The 20,668-nt window shown below is 42.1% G+C and overlaps 1 protein-coding gene across 1 annotated transcript; it reads left to right on the top strand.

Annotated features, from left to right (window-relative positions):
- Positions 1 to 534: 534 nt before the first annotated feature.
- ENC1 (ectodermal-neural cortex 1) lies at positions 535 to 11,745 on the top strand. The gene is made up of 3 exons (XM_027864140.1): positions 535 to 631; positions 5,003 to 6,817; positions 11,634 to 11,745. The coding sequence occupies exon 2, from the start codon at positions 5,017 to 5,019 to the stop codon at positions 6,784 to 6,786; it is 1,770 nt and encodes a 589-aa protein (XP_027719941.1). The 5' UTR covers positions 535 to 631; positions 5,003 to 5,016; the 3' UTR covers positions 6,787 to 6,817; positions 11,634 to 11,745.
- The last annotated feature ends 8,923 nt before the right edge of the window (positions 11,746 to 20,668 follow it).

Genomic DNA, 20,668 nt, shown 5'->3' with positions numbered 1-20,668 from the left:
CCCCGGCCTCCGCAGCGCCTCATATACCTTCCAGCACGCGCTGGACGGGCCCAGACTGCTAGAGCAGCCGGAATAGGAGGAGGCGGAGGAGGCGGCGGCCGCAGGAAAGGAGGAAGAGAGGCGGCAGCAGCCAGTAGCCAGCAGTCTGCAGCCAGCAGCCGGCAGCCGCGCGGCGCTACTCTGCCCCTTTTCTCTCTTGCTCCCTCCCCCTAGCCTGAGCCCACAGACCGCCTCCTCCGGCGGCAGCAGCGTCCGTAGCGCCAGCCACAGAGATCGTCCCTTCCTCCGGGAGACGCGGACCGAGCGAGCCTCTGCAGGCTCAGTTTCTCCGGGCCGGCTCGGGCAGAGCCGCCTGGGGACCAGCCGCGGGCTCGGAGAGCGGAGCGCAGGGAACGAGCGCAGAGACGCAGGCAGCGAGCGAGCCGCAGCTGGCCCGCCCGCCGCCTCTGCCTGCCCCGGCTGCGCGGCCCCTCCGCCTCTGGTTCGGGTTCGTTCCAGGCTCCTGGAGCCTCCCCGGCTGCCTGCGCCGAGCTCCTGGCCTGAGTTGAGCCGGCAGCCCGCCCGGCGTGACTGTGTGTGCGAGTGCGGGTGGAGGCCAGCCCTGCCCGGCAGTCCAGAAGCAGCCTCGGCTGTAAGTTCCTTCCCATGCCCCCCGACCTGTTGCGGGGCTTGGTGGGTTTTGCAGGGGGTGCCTAGGCTGGACAGAAGGGTGGAATGGCGTGTGTGTGTGTATGTACTCACACACGTGTGTCTGGAGCTATGTGAAAGATCTGGGAGCTCCGAGTCAGGGGCAGAGCCGCCGCCCCCCTTAGAAAGCCAGCCTAATGCATGCTTTCCCTTCACCTGACCACAAAAAGCAGGAGCTCGGGCTCCGGTTTCCGAAAGGTAGCATCCCCAGAGGAGGAGCCGCAGCTCCTCTGAACTTAGAAATGCCGGCTAGGACTGTGCAGGAAAGGGGGGGGGGGCGAGGTGCAGAAGGGAGAGAGCAGCGCCATTTCGGTGGTCTTGCTAACTTGATCCCTGCCCCCAAAGACTCTCTTAACTGTGGAGTTGATGTCAGCCAGCTCTCTCACGAGCTTCCTGCTGCAGCGAGCATCCTTCCTCCTGAGAGAGGGAGACATAGCAAATTGTTTGTTTCTGGGATTGCATTCTGACTCCACCAGGAGGATGAGAAGGATGCCGAGATAGATATTCTTCATTCCTTGTGAAATGCCCTTCTTGAGTGGATAAGACTCACACGGGGTTTATGAAAAACTGTTTTCCTCCCCAGTGCAGACATTTGGCTTTCTCTGTTAGATTATTAATTTCAAAGAAGGTAGGCGGGCAGAAGGGGATGAAACAGTGAAATTGTCAGCAAACAATTTGGTATTTACTTTTCTTGCCGCCACTAAAATAGTTCAATACTTGAGTGGGTCTGTGATTTCATGCAAGGTACAGGTCACAACCTCATTAGTCAAATACTAATGCAGGTGTGTTTCTGTGCTTGGCAAAGAGTATTTGGGAAAAAAATTGTGTTCTCATGGTATTGTTACAGATATTAGGGTATTGCAATTAAAAGCTGTTACTCATCTCAATGTCTGTCATGTTCTTTGAGCATAATTAATGGGCAAATATCTGAGAAAAATATTTAATTTTGATTTGACCGAATTGAGATCTCGATTTTGTACTAGATTTAAAATCCAAAAAAGTAAGACCAGATTCCTTTTTACAATGCTGAGTATTACATGGGTGAGTTAAGTCTATTGAGTTGAAGTTACTGTGACAGCCACCTTTTGAAAAGTTAATAGGCGGTAATAGAAGGGTTCCTCAACTTTCTTTGGAAATGCAAGATTTAGTTTGTGTGCATTCTCCTGACTGCGTATTTTGCATGTAAATGTTATTTTTCTAGGGATTAAAAAAATGTCCTGAAGGAATTTTGCTAATTTTATTGTTAAAGATAAGCTTATTGACTATAGATCTCTTCTGCTGATGTTCGTGTAATTTAAAGCAAGAAAATGGAAATCACACTTTGGGCTAAATGACACTGGTAGAATTTAAACTCAGGTTACTTAGAGAACAATTGGATTTTTGTATGTGTATGTGTTAACTGTAGTATGTTTGGACAGCTTGATAAAGTAGCCAAGGAAACTGAGCTAGCATAGCTCCCTTTTTACGTGTAAATCTGGAAAATATCACAGAATTGACAAAGAATGTGGGAAAATTGGGATGTTTTATTAAGTGATCTCATATTTTGAAGTCTCTTGAAGAGGTATGTGAATGAAAATTCTAAGATCCCCAAGTAGGATTTACTTAGCTATAGAGAGGTAGTGTGGTATCCTTGGAACCAGGAAGACCTGGGTTCAAATCCTGCCTTTGATACATCTTGGCCAGGTGACCCTGGGGCAAGTTCCTTAAATTCCCTATTCTCTGGGGAACTGCCTAAGATTAGACATTTCAGAGAAGGTACCACATCTCTGGGAGTTTCCTATATTAATGTAATAGGAAGATCTAGCTCCTCTTGGCTAAACCTTACTGTTCTAGGGGGAAAAAAATTCTGGATTCTTGTGGGATTGTAGACTGGTCTGCATTTTGTTCAGCTTGAACATGCTATTGTTTTGGTAAATGAGCTCTCAGTTTGTGCATCTGTCTATAGCAGGTTCTTGTTCACTAGAGACATGCACATTAAGGCTGCTTTGTGGGTGTGTGTATTAAGCTAGTTTAGAAAATAAGCTTTCTTAAAGCAGGGTTTTATCATTTCAGGGTTACAGCAAGTCTTAGTTTTTAATTTGTTTTCATTTATTGATTAAAACCTTTTACCCTCGACCTCAAATCCTTTCCCAAAGTGCTTAAAATTTAGCCCTCCCATGAAAATAACTCTAATGTTTAAATCACCAGTAGAGCAAAACCATGAAAACAGGCAGATTTGCTTCCTTTAGTGCTGGACACTGATAAAATGACCTGTAAGAGAATAGCAAAAGAGATGCATGGAGTTAGGTAGCTTCAGCTATTTTCCATATTTCATCACATCCCAAATGTGGATGCTCATCAGCCCATCCCAGTGTTTTCCACAGCCGTAATTTTATCACCTGGTAGACCAAAAATGTGGGCCTCTTCTTGATTTCTATTAAGGGATGTTTATTCACAAGAAGAGGTTACATTCCAAAATAAAGAAAAACAGGTTGCATAACCTTATGTTATGTTGCTTATTATGTCAAAGGCATGCCATGCACCTGTCTTGCTTTTGCTTATGATATGCTGCTAGTTCTTGGGGCAGTGCAAATTTGGTGCTCTGGTCCTTAAGTGTGCATGAAATATACTTTTGAACACCTGAACAGAAATGAAATATGTACTTAGGGAAAATATTAGCTGCAAAGCCATTTCAAGAGCAGGGGGAAAAGTTTGTGTACTCCCTGAGCTCAGAACCTGATGTCCTGAGGTTGTGATAAAGATACTGTTTCCATGTTGTTTATCTCCTGGCTTCAAGCACCCACAAACCCTAGTACTTCTTCAAACACATTCTTAAGTTTTTTATTGGCTTGGGAGATGTCAGAGAGCTATTGATCAGAGATGGTTACAATTTCCTTTCTGAAGGTAGGAGTTCTACAAAAATAGTACAATACTTGATATCCGGTAAGCTGTAGATTTCTGTTCAGAAGTGGGAAAATAGACAGCATTAGATTCTAAATCTGTTTAAAACATACACTAGCGTAGGAAATTCAATTCAGTACCTAAATTCTACAGATGGCCTCATTTCTGTGTGTAATAAAGTCATGTTTCAATTTTCTGCTCTCTATAGATGCATCCTATTTGTGCAGGTGCATAGATCTGCACATCTCCCTAGTGATGGTGGTGATGGTGGTGGTGGTGGTGGTGGTGGTGGTGATAGTTGGCACTTACTTCTTCAACTGGTTTTCTGGGAGTTGATATAGAGCAGGAAGATTACAGAATCACAAATGGTTAGAAGCTGGAGGGGAAAACCCTTAGAGATAAATCATGGAGTTCCTTTTGTTCCTTAACCCCTGCCTCCTGGGCCTTTTACAGATGTGAAACTGGGGGACCAGAAAGAAAAAGCAAATGATATTTGAAACTGTAAAGCAATATATAAGTGTATAATGGTTATTTTTGAATGAAAAACATTATTCTATAGCTAGAATTTGAAAAGTTCACAGAGCAGCAGGCAGTGCAGTTGATAAATTGTGTAAAGAAAGTCAACAGACTTGAGTTAGATTCCTGGTTTTGCTGCTTAACTGCATAGCCTTGGATACCTGAGTAACCTTGGACAAATCACTTAAGTTTTTTAGACCTCATTTTCCTCATCTGTAAAATGAGAGGGTTGAACTAAATCCTGAATGTCCTTATAATCTACCCTGCTTTGGGCCAAGTTCTAATCTGCCTTTTTGTAACGATTTTATTGAACCATGCTTAATCATTATATGTTGGGGTTCTGCTGGGTTAAAAGGTCCTTCACCTTTAGCTAATCTTATCTTTTGCACTTGCTGCAGGAAAATCTAGTCTTACTAGAGGAATCCTTGATGGACTTAATTAGTAGGTGTTTGTTTCATATGGAGTTTTATGTTGCATAAGGTATTAGGCTAATACTTTGTCTTAGTATTATTAAAAGCAAAAGGACTGGCTTATTTAAGTCTATGTACAGTGAATCAGCTGGCCTAGGAGAGGGAGGTGTGAGAATGAGGTGTCTCCCTCCCATTTTCTTTTTGCTGACTTACATTGGCAAAGTACTTTAATATCATGAAAGTTGGAGATCAGGTTTTCCAAGATGAACCTGCTCTTGAGCAATGATTTTAACAGCCTATAGCTCAAGCAACTCACCAGAGAAAAACTATTGAAATAAATGCCTTTATTCACAGCTAATTGTCTCTGTCTTGATACCGAACTGGCTATATACTACTCAGAACATTAGTCAGCAGAGTAAACAGAATAAGGTTTCTATTTTCATTGTCTGGAAACCGTTGCCCCATTTGAGTACCACCTAAACTTTATTTAATGTTTCTTTGTTTTTTAGGAGGGAAGAGAAAAATGTCAGTCAGCATGCATGAAAATCGCAAATCTCGGGCCAGCACTGGCTCAATCAATATATATTTGTTCCACAAATCCTCTTATGCTGATAGTGTCCTCACACATCTGAATCTTTTGCGCCAGCAGCGACTTTTTACAGATGTCCTTCTACATGCAGGAAACAGGACTTTCCCTTGCCATAGAGCTGTCTTGGCTGCATGTAGCCGCTATTTTGAAGCCATGTTTAGTGGTGGTCTTAAAGAGAGTCAGTCCAGTGAAGTCAACTTTGACAATTCTATCCATCCAGAAGTCTTAGAACTGCTGCTTGACTATGCATATTCATCCCGAGTTATTATCAATGAAGAAAATGCAGAGTCCCTCCTGGAAGCTGGAGACATGCTGGAATTCCAGGACATTCGAGACGCTTGTGCAGAGTTCCTTGAAAAGAACCTCCATCCCACCAACTGTCTTGGCATGCTGCTGCTGTCCGATGCCCACCAGTGCACCAAACTTTACGAACTCTCTTGGAGGATGTGCCTCAGCAACTTCCAAACCATCAGTAAGAATGAAGATTTCCTTCAGCTGCCCCAGGACATGGTGGTTCAACTCCTGTCCAGTGAAGAACTGGAGACTGAAGATGAAAGGCTGGTGTACGAGTCTGCTATTAACTGGATTAGCTACGACCTGAGCAAGCGCCACTGCTACCTTCCTGAGCTGTTGCAGACCGTGAGACTGGCCCTCTTGCCAGCCATATATCTCATGGAGAACGTAGCCATGGAAGAACTCATCACCAAGCAGAGGAAAAGCAAAGAGATTGTGGAAGAGGCAATAAGATGCAAATTGAAAATCTTGCAGAATGATGGTGTGGTCACCAGCCTTTGTGCTCGGCCTCGAAAAACTGGCCATGCTCTTTTCCTCCTGGGAGGACAGACCTTCATGTGTGACAAGCTGTATCTTGTGGACCAAAAAGCAAAGGAAATCATTCCCAAGGCAGACATTCCCAGCCCAAGGAAAGAGTTCAGTGCCTGTGCAATTGGGTGCAAAGTGTACATCACTGGTGGACGGGGGTCAGAGAATGGGGTCTCCAAAGATGTTTGGGTCTATGACACTCTTCACGAGGAATGGTCGAAAGCTGCCCCCATGCTGGTGGCCAGGTTTGGTCATGGCTCTGCTGAACTCAAACACTGTCTGTATGTAGTAGGTGGACATACAGCAGCAACTGGTTGCCTGCCTGCTTCCCCGTCTGTGTCATTAAAGCAAGTAGAACAGTATGATCCTGTGACTAATAAGTGGACGATGGTTGCCCCACTCCGAGAAGGCGTGAGCAATGCAGCGGTAGTGAGTGCCAAACTGAAGTTATTTGCTTTTGGCGGCACCAGTGTTAGCCATGATAAGCTACCTAAAGTTCAGTGTTATGATCAGTGTGAGAACAGGTGGACAGTACCAGCCACTTGCCCGCAACCCTGGCGATACACCGCAGCAGCTGTTCTGGGCAACCAGATTTTTATTATGGGTGGAGATACCGAATTCTCAGCATGCTCAGCTTATAAATTCAACAGTGAGACATACCAGTGGACCAAGGTGGGAGATGTGACAGCCAAGCGTATGAGCTGCCATGCAGTAGCATCTGGAAACAAACTTTATGTAGTTGGCGGCTACTTCGGTATTCAAAGATGCAAAACCTTGGACTGCTATGATCCGACATTAGATGTGTGGAACAGCATCACCACAGTCCCCTACTCTCTCATTCCTACAGCATTCGTCAGTACTTGGAAACATCTTCCCTCTTAAGGCTGATGCATTATTTGAAGATGATTATCAGGTAAGCAGTTTTTTTGACCAGATGCAAGTGTGCATAGGATTACCCCTAGTTTTATGAAGTTTAAAATGAAGAACAGAGGAGCTCTTTTTAAAAATTTAACTAACTAAAGTCCCCTAGTATGCCAAGGTGCTCTTCAGAAAGTTTTTTTAGGGGGTAGCTAGGTGGCGCAGTGGATAGAGCACTGCCCTTGGATTCAGGAGGACCTGAATTCAAATATGGCCTCAGGCACATAACACTCACTAGAAGTGTGACCCTGGGCATGTCACTTAACTCCATTGCCTAGCCCCCCCCCCCCAATGTTTTTAAAAGGTTCTTATATCCCCAAATCCTGACATAGATAAGATATTATATGTAACTCTGGAAGGAGTGAAGAAAGGAAGAAAACAAGCATATGTTAAGTGTCTAATATGTGCAGACACTGTGCTAAGCACTTTACAAATATCTCACTTGATCTTCACAACAACCTTGGGAGGTAGATGTTAGTGTTAGCCACATTTTCCAGTTGAACAAACTGAGGCAAAAAAAGGTCACATAGCTAGTGCCTATCTGAGATTAGATTTGAACTCAGGTCTTCCTGACTCCAGGCCCATCACTCTATCCATTACACCATCTAGCTGCCTATAAGGAACTTTAGAATTCAACTATTCAAACCTCTGCTCATTTATATAGGTGAGGAAACTGAGGCCCGGAGGACTTAAGTAGCTTGCTCAGAGTCGCATGGATAGGCCACGTAGCTAAGGCAAGATTCAAACTTGGGGCCTCAAGGACTCCTAGAACCCTTTGTGCTGCACTAAGCTGTTGACTATAGCAGGGCTAAGCTATTGCTTGCAGACATTTGGGAAGAGCATTGGTGCAGCCTCATCAACCTCTAAAACATTTTGTTAAACCCCAAATCTGGCATCAATGTTATCTTAGAGTGAATACTCTGGAGCCATTCATGAGCAAGGGATGGCCCTCTTTCAAGGTCACACCTGGATTGTATCAGTCTCTATAATGTACACTGATACATTTAGCCTATTTTGGCCACCTAAAGTCACTACTGCTTTTCAGAATTAATCACACTGACTCTATTGTCCAGGCTAACAAAAGTTGAGTTCCTCCTCTGTCATCTTTCTGAGCATATCATGTTGTCTTGTGTACTTAAGAGGATACAATGCTTCTTGGCTCAGATAATTCAAAGGCCTATAGTTCAGGGCTCCAAACCCAGCAAACTCCACTTGGTAACAGTTCTACAGTTTGCTGGGAAGCATACTCACATTTTGCCTCAGGAATCATTAAAGCGTGTGTAACAGCTGTAGCACGGAGCCCAGAATGTGTTAACTTGTTTTGGTGATTCATGGCCTTAGTACTAAGAAGGGGGAGAAAGAGGGCTTTCTCCTCTGGAGGATCCATGATGAAGACCTGGTCACTTGCTAGAGGTTTTTGGCTCTGTTTTCCTAGCCTGTCTCACCCCAAGAACACGTGGAGGAGACTTCAAAGGAAAAATTAATGTGTGCAGTGGAGGGAACTAAGCAGAAAGGTCCTTCCCCGATCAAGCTCAAGGATCGAGTTTTTTTGCTTTTGTTTTTGTTTTTCCATCTCCAGCACACTGGAATATATACCATTCTACATGTGGCCTCCAGCTTACCTCCTTTCTAAAACTGTCATCTCTTGAAACAAGTTCATGATGGTTTACAAAGCAGTAGTTTTTCTGTACGCCTAAATCAAACCTCCTCCAGGGCAAGAGGGAACAACCAGGAACTTTTTTTCTCTGTGGAGAGGCAAGGGGAACAGAGTTACAAACCAGACTGGTTTTTGCAGCTTTGATGGCATCTCAGTAATCCTGAATAAACAAATGCTCTGAAAGTGGTAATTTCATTGGAGATGTGAATGCATGATTCAACTATAGAATGAGTTATAAAAGAAAGCTTGGGCAAAAGCATCAATTAGCAAAGTACCAAATTGTGTGTTAGTGCAGAGCATGCTATCTGCATGGGGATCAATAGGTCCCAGCAGATTCCTTTCACTATATATAGCTCATGGTCTCTTACATTGATTTAGAATCTTAAACCCATGGACTGTATGGGACTGAAAGGAATTTGAAAATAGCTAAACAAATAGCTGACATTTGTATAATACCTACTGTGTGCCAAGTGCTTTTACAAATATTATCCCAATTGATCCGCTCAACAACTCTGTAAGGTAAGTGCTATTATTATCCCCATTTTACAGATGAGGAAACTGAGGCAAACAGCCTTGAAGTGATTTGCCCATTGGGGTTATACTCTTATTGGCAGGCAGTAGACTAAAATGAGCTACCACTTGCCACTTGGAGCAAATAGTATAACAGATAAACTTCATTATTTTATTTTTTTTTTAGACTTTATTATCTTGAAGAAGATAATAAAGGACCAGAGATTAGGATTCAGGAGGCCTGGGTTCTAGGGCCAGATCTGCCACTGACTAGCTATCATTTAACTTCCCGGGTCTAAGTTTCTCCATCAGTTAGAGTGAAAGGAAGGAAAGAAACCAGTGTGGTATAGTGGAAAGGGTGTTGGCACTTGAATGACTTTGGGTAAGCCCCTTAGCCTCTCTAGGCCTCAGTTTCCTCATCTGTTAAATGAGGGAGGTGGATTTGATGACCTTCAGGGCCTCTTCCAGCTATAGATCTGTGATACTATGATTCTAGATTAGTTGAACTCTTCTGAACTTCTCAGTTCCGACATTGATTTTGTGACTTTGTTGAAATTTGGAGTTCCCCTGAAATTGACCATCAACAAGTCTGAGACCTTGCTTTTAAAGAAGTATGTAGTACTTAATTGACCCCTGTTTTACCTTGACTAAACCATTAGCTAATATTTGAGCTGACCTGACGGATGATGGATGTTTGAAACTAATCCTTGCATTTCCTGATGCTTTAAAAAGTAGGGCAAATAAGGTATTAGGTGAGGTGTGAGGCAGCTACCGATAGGAGACCCAAGCATACATCTGACATCCAGGGTGTGACAAGGCTTTTGGTACTTCAGCCAGGCTCCCTGGAACTAGAGCCCATTGTAGGTTATGATCAAAGTGAGCCTTTTCAAAATTCTGCCAGGAAAAATGTTGATTGAGCCTTCTAAAAGTTTATAGCACATAAGATAGTGTTAGAACATTCAAGCTCAATGAAGTGTTATTTAAAAGTATCTCTGTGTGGTCTACCTCAGCCTTAAATATTTTCCGTTAATTGCAGAAATCTCTCAGAGACCATTATTTGAGCTTTCCAAATGTGTAAGATAGCCGAATTAATATAGTGTTAACAAGAAGTTTTCCTAGGTCTACGAGCTCATCCGCCAAGGGGATTTCTGCTGTCTCCTGCTGTTCTGTCAGTGGGTGGGAGGGACAAGAAGGAAATTACTTGTGATTAGCCTCTGTTTTCATGATGCTATGTGGCCCCAGTCTGACAGCAGCTCTCAGAAAGATTTTGGTTGGCCTTAGTTCTCCTCTCCAACTTGGGATTTTTAGTGTTGTTTTTTTTTCCCCCTTCTTGAGTATACAACTTTTTGAAACTTCATACTAGTATAAGAAACATTCTTTTGGCTTAGTGTTGATATATATACATTACAAGGAGGCAGGGGGGATGACAAAGTATCCTCAAGAATGTCTTGAGTGTTTGTCACCTATTATGAAACAGCCACCCCCGCCACTCCCCCCAGCCCAAGCCACCCAACCCTGAGGAAACAAGCTAGACTTTGAAACCCACAAAAGCCAGGATTCAGAGGAAGTATAGAAGGACAATTCTGAGTTTACTCTGTCCTTTTTTTTTTTTTTTAAAGCATTTGGAATACGAGCTTCCCATGGACCCTTCTTCTTTCTACCCAATACACATAAACAGAAAAAAAGGACAAATTATTTAACAGGCAGAAACCACCATACATATTAATAACCAAGCTACAAGACTGGCAGCTGAAAGTCAAAAACTGTCCTTATGCCTGGAGGAATCAGAGTTAGCTAGGAGTTAGCACGGGCTCATGATCCCCATGCCTCGAAAGGGCTGGTGACTTATGGGAAAATGAAAAGGCTCCATGGTCATACTTTTCCTTTACGCTGGGTCCTGGATACTTCCTATTATGGCTGTGTAGATCAGAATGTTGACATCCCAGAGCTGTCTTCTTCTAAAAACTGAATAATTGACTTGGAGAACAAACTCCATCCAGCCTTGGGTTGTGGAGGCAGTGTCCATTTTCATGTGAAGAGAAAAGAGACAGAATACTGCCATGATGAATAACAGAGATACTTTAACTAAGGGGATTAATATATCTGCTTTTCTATATGGTGAATAACTTTAATATGGAATTCTCTGTGGTGAGTGGCCCAGGGGTCCCTAGTAGAGGAAACCTCCCTCCTCCTTCTGACCTCTTCCCACTGCCAGGCTTCATTGAATCTATTTGACTATGAAGGTGGATTGTTCATTACAATTTTATGTCAGAGGAAGATAAAACCTTAGAAATGAATATAACTTTAATCATAATTAAAAAGGCAAAACCCAGACTTGAGGATTTTGTGCCATTTTTAGGAAATGAGTAAAGGAGACCAGGACCAAGGATTTTGTTCCCCTGTTTTAGTGACAGTCACATGCTAGACATTGAAACAGTATTTGATAGCACAGTGTTTTGTTCCAGTTTTAATACATTTATTCTGTCTACTTACAATTTAATTGTTGTAGAAGAGCACAGAAGTAGTGTCAGCCAACTCAAAATAGGGCTCCCTTTTATTTTGAGATTCCTAATGCAGACTTTCTGTTGTATGGTTTTAACCATGTCTTTTTTATGTGCCCCCCCCTTTTTCCCCCCTTCTGTAGTTTATTCCATTGCTTGGTGAAACAACTGTGGGACCTTGACTTTGGAGAAGCCGAATTTAATGAAGAAGAAAAAAAGTTGTTCTGGACTCGAATAAATTACACTGCACCTTGTAATTGAGTTAGGGGGGGGAGGAGGGGGGGGGGGGGGGGGGGGGGGGAGGTAAAGATTCTCAGTGCAAGTAGCACATGGTTTAAATAGGAATGAATGAACCTGTGATCTAGTCCTTGTCTCGTAATTGTGGATTAATGTCAGCGTTAATCAGCCCTTCAGAGGGAGAAGAAAGCCTGGTCTTTTCCCTAGCTGTGCCATGTTCAGCTCCTGATTTCCATGGACTCCACCATTTATGTGTCAAATTTGAAATGGTTGTCACCTCTCTCGGAGGAGCCAGTCTGAAGACTCAGCACCAGCTGTGGTGGAGGCTGGCTGGATTTCGAACAGCGTCCTAGCATTCAAAGGGAAAAAGGATGCTAGCTATGTAAAGCTGGCTAGAGAACTCCACCAGGACTCTGTGTGCTGATGATAATAGGTAGAGCTGGGAGCATCAATTACGTAGAATATTGTGTCGTGCTGCCCTGTCTGCAGGCGAGAGGGGTGGGGGTGGGTGGGTGGGGGGGAATGGGGGATAGGGAAGGATGTAGGGGGAAGGGAGGGAATTCACAGAGAAGGTTTTTTGAGCGGTGGGAAAATTGAGAAATCTTCCCCCAGTGGTTTGTGAACTTTCTTTTTCTATTTATAAGTGACTTTAAGAACCTTCCTGTCACTGTTGTTATTTGTTGTAGATTTAGCTATTTATTGTTCAGTGCCTGCATGCTGAAACAATGCCTGTGGTTGTCTTCACGTGTAAGGATTTGTATGGACGGCTGTATGTTTTGCACATTTGTGGTTTTGGCTGTGCTTTGCTGCACAAAAAGGAAAACTTTTGAGTAACAATTTGGGATTTATCTGAAGGGTGGGATGGGCAGGGGATAGTGGTTTGTTTGTTTCTTTGTTTGTTTTTTAACCCAGCAGAAATAGTTCGATGTACTTTAAAAAGAAATCCTGGCAGTCACTTTCTCGGACTGTCATTCAGTGGTATTCTGTCTTTGCATGTATGTGTATGTCTTTTTTTTTTTTTTTTTTTAAAGAAGTGTGATTCCTATATTTCATTATTTCATTAATCTGATTAGGTCTCTACCACTGTAATCTGGAAAAAGTCCAGTGATTTTTACAGCTTTCTCTTTCCATAGTCTTCTGATCACCTAGAAAATAATATGTAGTAGTTCTTGTGTTACAGAGCATAGACAGGTAAAGGCATTGTCCAAAGTGTATTTATTTATTTATTTGTTTGTTACCCTGTTGGAATGTTTTGCCATAGCTACGTTGACTGGAAGGACCGAAGTCTTAAAGACTTAAAAAAAAGATTTGCAATAATTCATTTACCAGCCAAATTTGGAAGTGACTGCTTCCCCCCTGCTGAAAGTGGGGTTTCCTCTACATTCGGAGTTCCAAGAGTCGTCTTTAACTTTATGTGTTATGGAATTTTGTTCTCACACACAGAGACTCTGAAAAAATTCCTTTGGTGTACAAAAGTGTCCTATCTAACCCACAGACACTAAAGAATTTGAAGTAGTTTGGGTTCTGTTTTTAAGTCAGTTTCTAATACGTTCTTGGATAGTTTGAAATGCTTGCTTACTGAAACATGCCCTGTGGTGGTTTTTGGTGCTGTTAAGCCATACTAACCCCATGATTGTCCAGAGGTCTCTGAAGAGACCAAAAACTTGAATTAGTGGCTACCCTTATTCTTTCTCACATTTCAGTTATTTAAGAAAGTGGATTCTTAATTACAACATTTGCAGTGTGAGTTTTAGTGAGTGTGTTTGCATTGTCCAGTGCTGGTGAGATGCTTACTGGTTTTTTTCCCCTCCTGAAAACCTCATAGTGGTTGGATGAGAAATAATACTCTACATTCATGTTTAAAATACATTCTATTTGGACCAAAATATTGATCTATTGGAATAAAAAAATGAGTCATTTCCAGCATTCATTCACCCTTTCTTAGCTGTCTCCTTAGCAATGTAAATGTCCCTTTCTTCACCTCCCTCCCCAGCTCAGCCTCATGACTTGCTGAACACTCACCATTTTTACATGGCAGCATTGATAGCCATGTAGCTTATGATGCAAAGCTGGCTGATGGGTCTTGTGTCACTGCACAGCTTCAGAAAGCAGGATGAATTTGCTGCAGCTGTTTCAAAGTTGTGGTCTGTCCTTGGATCCTCTATTAATTACTCTGTGGAGGCTGAAGGAAGCCACAGTGAGGGTGGGCCTCTGGCCCTGTGGGGGGAACCGTTCTCAGCTCCCGCTCTTTGAATTAATGTGGGAATTCTGGCTTGCTACTTGACCATTCCAGCCCTTTGAAACATCCCACACTTTGAAGCAAATGCAATTCACAGCACAGTGCACACAAAAACCTTGGCATAAGACGGAGAACGTTCTTTTTATTATTTTGTGAACTGGTTGCTGTAGAAACAGATAACAAAGGGCAGCCTTCCACTTCTGGTATAATTGTGCAGGCCCTTTTCTCTGGGTCTGACACCTGTCTGAATAATAGTGATTAGAGCTGAATAATATCCCTTCCTTGACTATTAAATATGTGGTTCTTGTACAAAAACCTGGATAAGTCGAAGTAAAATGTTCACGTTGTGTCTGCCTGTTTGCCACTTCATTCTGAGGTTTTGTAAAATTGCATTTTTCTTTTCACAATGTGAAATTGAAGGTCAATAAATTATTAGAGATTTTCTCACCAGTGATTTCGTTTTCATTTTTATACAGGGGATCTGCACACATTTATGCCCTTCTAGCATCAGTTAGTAGACCTGGAGAATCAACTTTGCAAATTTATTTTCACTGTAAACTTGTTAGTTTTTTGGGATGAGTTCTGTTAGATCAGTTAAAGAATTCAGCCGTTTAGGAGTATTTCAGAATAACACATTCAGAGCAGAAGCACAGCATTTGTGTGTCTGGGGCAGAATGTTGTGGCCTTTAATTGGCCTGCCAGCATCACTTGGGGCTTTTGACTCTCTACCATAACATGTAGCTTATCATGAAATAAATTGCTCTCTGCCCTGGGTAGTAAGATTTCTGGTATTAAAATATGAATGTGTGTGCGTGTATGTATGTATGAATGAGCATACGTACATACACACATATTCCCTGCTACTTCCCAGCTGCTACTTAGCTTGGTTGACTTCTGCAACCTGGATCTTTTTCCATTCACAATTCCTCATGCATGTGTCTACCAAAGCTGATGTACTCAGACATCAACTCAGACATATTTTAAGATTTAGGTATATTTTGAATTAGAAAGGAATTGCCTTTGTGTTCTCCAAGTTGTCCATATTGTGGTAGGAAGCAGTTAAGAGTGGGCCAGGTTCCCACTTCTCTCCATCTCACTGATCTCTGCATGTTAAAATTCCTTTAAAGTCACTGAGTATGCTGCAAATGTATTATTTGCCTGAAGCAGTGCAGAAAGGTAGGAATCTGACCTCTTCAAGTTAACATTAACATAGCTTCTTCGATGTAAGATTTATAAAGGACTCTGCAGATCCAACAAAGTCCACCTCTCACCCCCTGGAGGTTGCTGCTGCTTTGCACAGGATGCCACTTCCATCATTTATGAAGGACTCTTGATTGTTTTAATGTCTTGTTCAGGGCTGGACATGAATTTTTGGATAGAAAGTAAATATCCCTAATTAGAGCTACTGGGGGATCTCTAAGTAGGCAGAAGGTAATTGATGTCTTTGGAATTTGACCAAGATGCCAAAGCAGATGCCTCATTCCTTATGAAAGTATATTTTAGTGCCATGCTGGGCTGGGTTGGTTCTCAGCCAATTCTCAGCAGTCTATTGAACCAATGGCATTGCTTCCTTGAAATATCTAAGCCCTCCCTGAGAGTTAATGATTGGCACATGCAAGCCTTACTTTGCCAGTGAAGGTTGCTGAAGACAGACTCTCACATGTGACTGGTGAATGTGAAAGTTAGATGGCAAGAGTCAACATGGGGTTTGGACTTCTACAAGAAGTCTTGATAGGAAGGGGGCAGAAAATAAGTTTTATATAGTGCCTAATATGTCATGGTGCAAAGTTTTTTTTTTAACAAATATTCTCATTTGGTGCTCACAATAGCTCTGCAAAGGTAGGTACTGTTGTTATTCTCATTTTACGGTTGAGGAAACTGAGGCAGATAGGCTAAGTGACTTGCCCAGGATCCCACAGGTAGTTTCTGAAGCTGAATTTGAATTCAGATCTTCCTGCCTCCAGACCCAGTACTCTACTCACTTGAGTCACTTAGCTACCTCTCTCTTATGATGTGAATTGCTGGGTTGGATGGAGGGCAACTGTTGTGAATATTACAATTTTCTGGGATGCTTCCCCCACCCCCCCCTTGTTAATTGGATATCATCATCACACACCAATGATTGAAGGATAGGTAGAATAGAGGGGGATACCATCTTCAGTTATCCAGGATTTTCGAAGCAGTAGCACAGGTAATAGAATGTTCTAGATTAGATGTTCTTAATATTTTTTGGTATCATGGTTCATTCTGGCAGTCTGGTGAAATCCATTTAATGCATAAAACACATAGAATCAAAAAGGAAACCAGTTATGTTGAAATGCAACTATAAAAATATTTTAAAAAGAAACATGAATAGATTCCATTAAAAATCTCAGAGAAGTCACTTAAGCTGTGGGTTGCATTATGTGATGGGGGAAGGGCAAAAGATTTACCTACCTGGTTATATTTTACTTAGGCTAATAGGATATTACTTCTATTCCCCAAGTTTATGCCAGCTGAGGATTTGAGGGCCTGTGCCAGGTAGGTGGTAAGGGGGAATGATGATGATAATGGTGATAAGTGATTTATAGTGCTTTCAGACTCCCAAAGCCTTTTCCATAGATTCTCTTATTTGATAAGACAGTTAATGGATAATAAACAATTAATCTGACTCTTTAGTCTTTTACCTTAGAGGACCTTTTTCTCTGATGGGATTATTGGAAAATGTCAATCACAAGAGTGCCTACTAGCTGCTGGTATAAAATATTAGATGTACTTGGAAAATCAAAGGAATCATGCTTCAGGGTTTCAGAAGACAGAGAAGACTCACTCCATCCTTATCGAGAATCTTATTCTTTGACGAAGAATTGCCAAAAACGGATTTGGGGAGAACTAATGCTAGAGTAAAAAAAATAGAATCAGGCTCTGAGTGAGAAGGATGCCCTGGGGAACACTGTAGCATGAACAATAGGTGGGCAAGCATTGTATATGAAGTAAGATGTGATTTATTCAAAACAGGCTTGAAAAAAGGACTTTGAATTAAGGGGGTTCAAATTAGGACAGCTGGTTGGCTGAGGAATGGCAGTTGGTTTTGTTAGGAACTATTCTGAATAAACTCCTGCATTAGATTAACACGTTCTGCAGTAGTATGCAGTGTAACATCCATGAGCCATTCAGTGCAAAACCTTTGCAGTTAATTCCTGGTCCTTGCCTGTTGTAAGTACATGAAGACTAAGTACTTTGCCTGTCTGACACATACTCAGACAAGCCATCTGTCTTATATTTGATTTTAATCATGGTCAATGAATTTTAAATCACTTTTGTCAGACGGTACAGCAGATAGGTGAAAGACGCAACTTTAAAGGAAGAAATGTACACAAGGCATGATTATGAATTAAAATAAATTGGGTTAAATATACTTAAAATTTTCCATAACCCTGCTTAGCTTTTGCTTTTGGTCAACATTTCTTTGTAAATCTAGGGGGGAAACCAAATTAGATAAAGAATTCCACCCCCTCTCCCTGTTCTTGCTCCCGTTTCCTCAGCAACCATAAGCTTTATTTTTGAGATGGAGAAGTACAGACAAGGGAAAGCAGTTGGAATTTCAGTGAAGTCTCTTACTAATCCTTCTATGTTATCAGATTATTTGTTTTGTGAAGAAAAGTTATTTTACACCCAGGGATTCTGGGGACGTTCATAGTGATCTTGGAGAAGCTGGATAGGTTTTTGAAGAAGATAAACTATAGTACGCACAAAGAAAATGACATCTAGCTGAATAATAAAGTAATTTTCTACGCCTAACTGTAAAATCGGGGGGGGGGGCAGGAACAACAACAAAAAAATAAAGGCGTTCTGTCCTGAGTTTCCATTGATGAATGTTTAAGAAGTCTCTTCCTGGAGGACAGAGAACTGGTATAGATAAATTGGCTGTTGGACTTTCCTATCCTTCTCTTCTTCTTCCCTCCCCATTGAATCTCTTTGATCAGATTTCTTTCCTCCTAGCACCTAGTGGGGAACACCTTATCTACACTGAGGTCATGGAATTTTTATTTGGGGAGGAGCAAGAAGGTAATTCTGAAGCATGGAGGCTTTGAAGGTAGAGCAAGCCTGGGTGGGGTATCAAATTGGAGGCCAAAAGCAAGGTTCAGTCTTTTTGGAGAATTGGGAAGAGAAGCATTAAGAGTTGGAAGAGGATTGAAGAAAAGGAGATAGGAGAGTGCCAAACTTTGCCTCTTCATATTTTACCCTCAGAGAAAATGGGAAGAAATTCCCTTCTGTATCCCTCTTGGTACCCCTCTTGAGGACCCACAACTTGGGCTATTGTATGTAACTCTTAGTCTTATGTATAATAAGTCAATTACTTGGTAGGTTAGATGGCTAGTGCCTGTGAATATATTACATTGCATCTATGAGAAAAGGGAGTATGTGTTCCAAACAATTGGCTGACAAACTTTTCAAACAACCTGTTCATAAAATAGAGGATTGCCTATATTTTTATAAGCACAAGAACACACACACACATCCCTATGCTCACATTATAAACCAGGCTCCTAAATTTTCATTTTAAAAAATTTGTACATTTTCTCCTTTTATTTAAAATTTCAGGTCTCATCTCTCTACATGTCTGTACTTTCTCTTTTCCTAAGAAGTTTTTTAAAGAACAAACAGCAAAGTTTTTGTACAGTCCTGGATGTAACTGGAAGTCCATTTATTTATTTGCTGGAAAATTAATTAAAATGCTCACTGAATAAACAATAGCTTTAAATGGAACTATAGAAATAAATGTAAGACAAACAAACTATGTACAAGGTAAACAAATTAGCCTCAGTTTTGTAGAGGTGGCTCCCAGAGGAACTCCTTCAAAGAGAATTAAGCAAATGGCCTTAAGGTAGCTGGTAGGAAGGAAGCAGGGTGTTTTCCTCAGCAGCCCAGTGTAACAAGGCTCTTAGGCTTGAGCCTTGTTGCCATAGGCTAGGCCAAGGCAGAGGGTTGTGTGAGTGGGGAGGGTTGAGTCAGGCAGGTGAGGTTGTAGTTAGAGGGAAGTCCCTGAAATACAAGTGGAGATGGGGGTAGGGTGAAAGGCATGCCTGCCTTTCCTGCTGAGAACATCAGGAAACCACAGAGTGGAGTGCAAGCTAGCAAACAGGGTATGACAATGGTAACTGGTAAGGAAAGGCTTTGAATTCTTCCAGTAGATTTCAGTCTTCTTGTTTGGGATCCCTGTGCACTGGGGTTGATTTTATATCATTTAGAGAACGATTATTAAGCACTTACTATGCTGAGAGACTATAAAACTCAAAGATTTTACAATATTGTAGGGGATTGAATCAATCAACCAGCATTCATTAAAGCGTCTATTATATTTCAGGTACTGATAGAAACTCTGAGGATACGATGGCAAAAATTAAAGTCCCTTTTCTCAAAATGCTCCCATTCTTTAAGATGAGACAATATACAATAAATGCAAGGTGATGTTTTTGGGGGTCAACTATAATCGGAGGGCATCAGGAAATGCTTTCCATAAGAAGTGGTCCTTGAATTTCATTTTTGAAGAAAAGAAGAGGTGGAGGTGAGAAGGGATTGCCTTCCAGTGCCAGGGGAGAGAAGGGGAACAGGCAGTGCAAAGGTGGATCAGGTATGGGGAAGAGCAGCAAAAAGGCCAATCTGGCTGAACCACAGAATGAATGAAGGGGAATAACATATAGTAAAGTTGAAAAGGAAGATTAAAGCCTAGGTGTGAAGAGATTTAAAAACTAAGAAGTTTATATTTGATCCTAGGGGTAATATCATTCAGTCGTGTCCAACTCTTCATGACTCCATTTGGGGTTTTCTTGGCAAAGCTGCTGGAGTGGTTTGCCATTTCCTCCTCCAGCTCATTTTACAGATGAGGAAACAGGTAAACAGGGTTTAGTGACTTGCCCAGGGTCACACAGTTAAGTAAGTGTCTGAGGCCACATTTGAACTCAGGAAGATGAGCCTTCCTCACTCCAAACCCAGTGCCCACTGCTCCACCTACTTGCCTTTCAAGTAGTAGAAATAAGATTTTTTTGAGGGGATGAGACCGCCTACTTGCCCTTCAAGTAATAGAGATAATTTTTTTTTTGAGAGAATGAGATCTATGATATCTTTCATGTAGGGAAATCTCATTGGGGGAACTCCCTCCACTGATACAAATCAGCGCTCATTCCACAATTGACTGTTTTAGAGTTGCCTGGGGCATTGAGAGATTAAGTGTTTTGTTCAGACTCATCTGGCCAGGATGTGTCAGAGGTGGAACCCAGGTCTTTTCCCATTCTACTATGCGCAATGTGATAAGTGCATTATACAGGTTCGAAGCAACTTTGTAAGGTTCCAGAGAGCAGAGGCATCAGGAAAGGCTTCAAGGATGAGATGGTATTTGAGGTAAGTAGGTAAAAGGGACTCCTTAGCTGAATAATTAATGATCTTGAGTACATCCTTAAGGAAGATCCTGATAATTCTCTTTACATTTCTCTAGTTCTACGTCAATCCCAGATTCAAAGGGAAAAGGAGGGACTCAGTCTCAAAGCAGGTGCCACCACGAGGGCCCGCAGTTCCTGCTAGGAAAATTGGAGAGACCTGGGCATGACGAGGGAGTGAGAAGAAATAGTGCTAGAGAGGACCTCCCTGGGAGTGTGGCGCTAGCCCTGCTGGGAAGAGGCTGGGAAGAGTCTGGGCAGAACCTGGCCCTTCTGCTGCTCCACC

Source organism: Vombatus ursinus, unplaced genomic scaffold (genome assembly GCF_900497805.2).
Source record: "Vombatus ursinus unplaced genomic scaffold, bare-nosed wombat genome assembly UNPS02014774.1, whole genome shotgun sequence".
Classification (NCBI taxonomy): Eukaryota; Metazoa; Chordata; class Mammalia; order Diprotodontia; family Vombatidae; genus Vombatus; species Vombatus ursinus.
The sequence above is the reverse complement of the archived record's forward strand: the minus strand, read 5'-3'. Positions and strand labels throughout refer to the sequence as shown.